The 5,055-nt window shown below is 39.3% G+C and overlaps 1 protein-coding gene across 1 annotated transcript; it reads left to right on the forward strand.

The window, feature by feature from the left end:
- The first annotated feature begins 493 nt into the window (after window positions 1-493).
- On the forward strand, window positions 494-5,055 carry LOC105107857 (probable LRR receptor-like serine/threonine-protein kinase At4g08850). The gene is made up of 3 exons (XM_011001924.1): window positions 494-515; window positions 1,537-4,370; window positions 4,491-5,055. The coding sequence occupies exons 2-3, from the start codon at window positions 1,595-1,597 to the stop codon at window positions 4,877-4,879; spliced, it is 3,165 nt and encodes a 1,054-aa protein (XP_011000226.1). The 5' UTR covers window positions 494-515; window positions 1,537-1,594; the 3' UTR covers window positions 4,880-5,055.

Here is a 5,055-nt window from a genome sequence, read left to right on the forward strand (position 1 = left end):
TCTAATTGATTTGAGCGAATTATTACCAAACACACTTCTAATTTATTTCCTGTTAGAATCCGATGATGCCGCTTCTTCCCACCTCTTTGAATCATGGATGAGTCCAGTCAGTCCCTAATCTTCTGTGGCGGCCTGACTTTGCATACAAGTCAATTATAAAAAATAATTTTAGGATTTCGAATATTTTTCGCGGATCATGTTAAACAGAGGCTAGTTAATAGAGAGAGATGAATTTGAACAAACAAAATAAAATCAGTTCGAAGAAGTGCCAAGAACGCTCCTAATCTCCTTTCTAACCATCAGCAAACGACATGAATTTCATGGGAAACGTCACCACAGCTCAAACCCAAAGACATGCAATCATGAATGGAAGACCAAAGTATTCTACACCTCTTCGGACGCAACTGTCTATCTTCTTTGTACGTGTCCACATGAAATTTTCGATCATGACCATTGACCAAGACAAACAAATTCCGGCTCAAGGAAAGTTTCCACCTTGTGACTCCCATGTATAAATGGATGCAGGGGACTTAATTGAAAAAAAGTAGAACTCCTTTTTTACCATCCAATAATAATAGTCATAACATGAGAAGAAAGCTTTTTTTTTTTCTTGAGACATGAAAACTAGAAAAGCCTAATAATAATAAATAAAATAAATAAATCTTTAAATGAAAAATAACTATATTTGTAATTAGTCAGAACCTTCAAAAATAAAAACATCATAACTATGTGGAGACACATAAAATGCTTAAATTTTATTTATGAAAGTTTTTTTTTTATTAAAAGGTTATTACTATTAAAAAAATAGAAAACTTTAATAATACCGAATAAAGTATTAGCCATGGTTTTGCGCTTTTGCATTGCCCCCTAATTGAACCTTTATTGTTTTAAATTATTGGCCCTATCCTGAAGTCTTCGAGTGGGATGACTTGCACTTTTGCAGAAACTTTTCAAAGTGGATTCATTTGATTGATATAACAAAAGCATTAACCACGTGAATGTTGTTCCACACTTGAAGTTTCATGGGAAACATCACCGTAGGTCCATAGCTGAAACACGAAGACATCCAATCAAGAATGAAATTAGTGGGTCGTTAACTTCAGGACCCGTGGGATTAATCGTGGTGCGCGCAAACTGGTCCAGACACTCACGTTAATCTAAAAAAAAGAATGAAATCAGTGGGAGTGGCTTGTTCCCTTCCTCCGTACCTGGGTTCAAACCTCACCATGCACGCCTGTCACCCTCGTGGTGCCTTACCTGCTCACTGGACTTGCAGGATGTTCAGTTGGCTATGGGGATTAGTCGTGGTGCGCGTAAGCTGGTCCGGACACCCCACATAAAAAAAATAAAAAATGAATAAAATACGTCAATTAAGAATTGAATATGTCGTGGTGTGTAAGGTAGCTCGAATATTCACATTAATTTTTTTAAAAAAAAGAAGACTTTCAATTAAAACACAGCTGTCTATCTTCTTAAGAAATCTTCGATCATGACCAAGACAAATGAATTCCTGCATATATATATATATATACACACACGTATGCAGGGCTAATCATTTTATACATCCTCCTTAAGAAAGTAAACCACCAAGGCCATGGCTTCCCAAATCTTGCTCTTATCCATACCTTTGTTGTTTTTTTCCTTACTTGCTTATGCTTCCTTCTTTACTTCTTTTGCTTACTCGGCTGTCAGAGCTGAAGTAGCAAATGGAAGGAAGGAAGCGGAAGCTCTTCTAGAATGGAAAGTCAGTCTTGACAACCGAAGCCAGACTCTCCTGTCTTCATGGGCTGGAGACAGCCCTTGCAACTGGGTCGGAATCAGTTGCGACAAGTCTGGTAGTGTTACCAACATAAGCCTGCCTAATTCTAGTTTGAGAGGTACCCTAAATAGTCTCAGATTCCCTTCCTTTCCTAACTTGATTAATCTTATCCTTCACAACAACTCGCTCTATGGGTCCATTCCTTCACATATAGGTAACCTTATCAGACTTGACTTGTCTTTAAATACCATTTCTGGCAACATACCACCAGAGGTTGGAAAATTGGTATCTCTTTATTTGCTTGATTTGTCAAATAACAACCTTAGTGGTGGTCTTCCTACGTCCATAGGAAACTTAAGCAACTTGTCTTTTCTTTACCTTTACGGCAACGAACTCTCTGGTTTCATACCTAGGGAAGTAGGAATGCTTGAACATCTATCTGCCCTACAGTTGCTCCATAACAATTTTGAAGGTCCAATCCCTGCTTCCATAGGGAACATGAAATCTCTCACAAGTTTACTTTTGTCATTTAATTATCTAACTGGTACAATACCAGCATCTTTAGAAAACTTAGGAAACCTGACTACTTTAGATTTGTCATCTAATCATCTAACCGGTACAATACCAGCATCTCTAGGAAACTTAGAAAACCTAACTGTTTTATATTTATCATCTAATAATCTAACCGGTACAATACCATCATCTCTAGGAAACTTAGAAAACCTAACTGGTTTATATTTATCATCTAATAATCTAACCGGTACAATACCAGCATCTCTAGGAAACTTAGAAAACCTGACTGCTTTATATTTGTCATCTAATAATCTAACCGGTACAATACCAGCATCTCTAGGCAATTTAAGAAGCTTATCTAGACTTGACCTTGGGAATAACAATTTTTTTGGTCCCATTCCTCCAGAAATGAACAACCTTACACATTTGTATTTGTTACAAATAGATTCTAATAGATTGTCTGGTAATCTACCACGAGATGTGTGCCTTGGTGGATTACTTTCATATTTTGCTGCGTTTGAAAATTATTTCACGGGACCTATACCAAAAAGCTTGAGAAATTGCAGCAGCTTGTTGAGACTCAGACTTGAGAGAAACCAACTTGGTGGAAACATATCTGAAGCTTTGGGCACACATCCTCATTTGAACTACATGGATTTGAGTGATAATGAATTGTATGGTGAACTTTCATTGAAATGGGAGCAGTTTAACAATCTGACAACCTTCAAGATTTCTGGAAACAAGATTTCTGGAGAAATACCAGCTGCTCTTGGAAAGGCAACTCATCTACAAGCTCTTGACCTCTCATCAAATCAACTAGTTGGGAGAATTCCAAACGAATTGGGAAATTTAAAGTTGATTAAACTTGAACTCAACGATAACAAACTTTCAGGTGATATTCCATTCGATGTCGCGTCGCTTTCTGATCTCGAAAGGCTTGACCTGGCCGCGAACAATTTTACTGCAACAATTCTTAAACAGCTTGGCAAGTGCTCAAAACTGATATTCTTGAATATCAGCAAGAATAGATTCGCGGGGAGTATTCCCGCTGAGATTGGGTCTTTACAGTCTCTTGAAAGTCTTGATCTCAGTTGGAATTCCCTGATGGGAGGTATAGCACCGGAGCTTGGACAGCTGCAGCGGCTAGAGTTTCTGAACCTCTCCTATAATATGCTGTCTGGTCTCATTCCAACCAGTTTTAGTAGACTGCCAGGCCTCACTAAAGTGGATGTATCCTATAACAAGTTAGAGGGTCCCATTCCAGACATCAAAGCCTTTCGCGAGGCACCATTTGAAGCAATTCGCAACAACACCAACCTGTGTGGCAATGCTACTGGTTTGGAGGCTTGTTCTGCTCTCATGAAAAACAAAACTGAGCGCAAGAAGGGCCCCGAAGTTGTCTTTTTGACGGTCTTTTCTCTGCTGGGTAGTTTGTTGGGCCTGATTGTAGGTTTTCTTATCTTTTTCCAAAGCAGAAGAAAGAAAAGGTTAGTGGAAACACCACAAAGAGATGTTTCCGTGAGATGGTGCCCTGGTGGGGATCTGCGCTACGAGGACATCATTGAGGCTACTGAGGAATTCGACTCCAAATATTGCATTGGTACTGGAGGGTATGGAGTTGTTTACAAAGCTGTACTTCCATCAGAACAAGTCCTTGCCGTGAAGACATTCCACCAAACACCAGAAGTTGAGATGAGCAACTTTAAAGCTTTTAGAAGCGAGATTGATGTCTTAATGGGTATACGGCATCGAAACATTGTGAAGCTGTATGGTTTCTGCTCGCATGCCAAACATTCATTTTTGGTATATGAATTTGTGGAAAGGGGAAGTTTAAGAAAGGTACTGAACGACGAGGAACAAGCAGCAAAGATGGATTGGGATAAAAGGATGAATCTTATCGAAGGCGTAGCCAATGCTTTATCTTACATGCACCATGACTGCTCCCCTCCGATTATTCATAGAGACATTTCCAGCAACAATGTTCTTCTGGATTCAGAATATGAGGCTCATGTCTCTGACTTCGGCACAGCCAGGCTCTTAATGCCTGACGCGTCCAATTGGACATCATTTGCTGGCACCTTTGGGTACACAGCTCCAGGTATGTAGTTAAGTTTCAATATCACCTTCTACAGTAGGTTAGTTTACAAAATCACTTGAAAACAAAATAGGTGCAGTAAATTATTTTGGCAAAATATAGCATGACCAACCGCTTTTGCAGAGTTGGCATACACAATGAAAGTGGATGAAAAATGTGATGTGTATAGCTTTGGAGTATTAACATTGGAAGTAATGATGGGAAAGCATCCTGGCGATTTCATCTCATCTCTGATGTTATCTGCCTCCACCTCCTCATCATCACCAATTGGTCACAATACAGTCTTGAAGGATGTCTTAGACCAGCGCCTCCCACCTCCTGAAAACGAGCTTGCGGACGGTGTGGCACATGTTGCAAAACTGGCGTTTGCTTGCTTGCAGACCGATCCTCACTATCGGCCAACAATGCGACAGGTTTCTACAGAGCTTACAACTCGATGGCCTCCATTGCCAAAGCTATTCTCCACGATGGAATTGGAAGATATAATGGTTCACAGAAATGTTATTGGCTGAATTTTTACAGTATACTTGGGCGTTTGTGAAAAGCAACTTGTTTGGCAAAATGTAATATTCAATAATCAAGTCTATGTTAGATATTCCGTCCAAAGCATCATTTTAGATGAACTTGGTGAATGTCATGAATCATGTAATTTATTGCCTTCATTTGTATCAATTGCCTTCCTACTACA

Source organism: Populus euphratica, unplaced genomic scaffold, assembly GCF_000495115.2.
Source record: "Populus euphratica unplaced genomic scaffold, PopEup_1.0 scaffold413.1, whole genome shotgun sequence".
Taxonomy (NCBI): Eukaryota; Viridiplantae; Streptophyta; class Magnoliopsida; order Malpighiales; family Salicaceae; genus Populus; species Populus euphratica.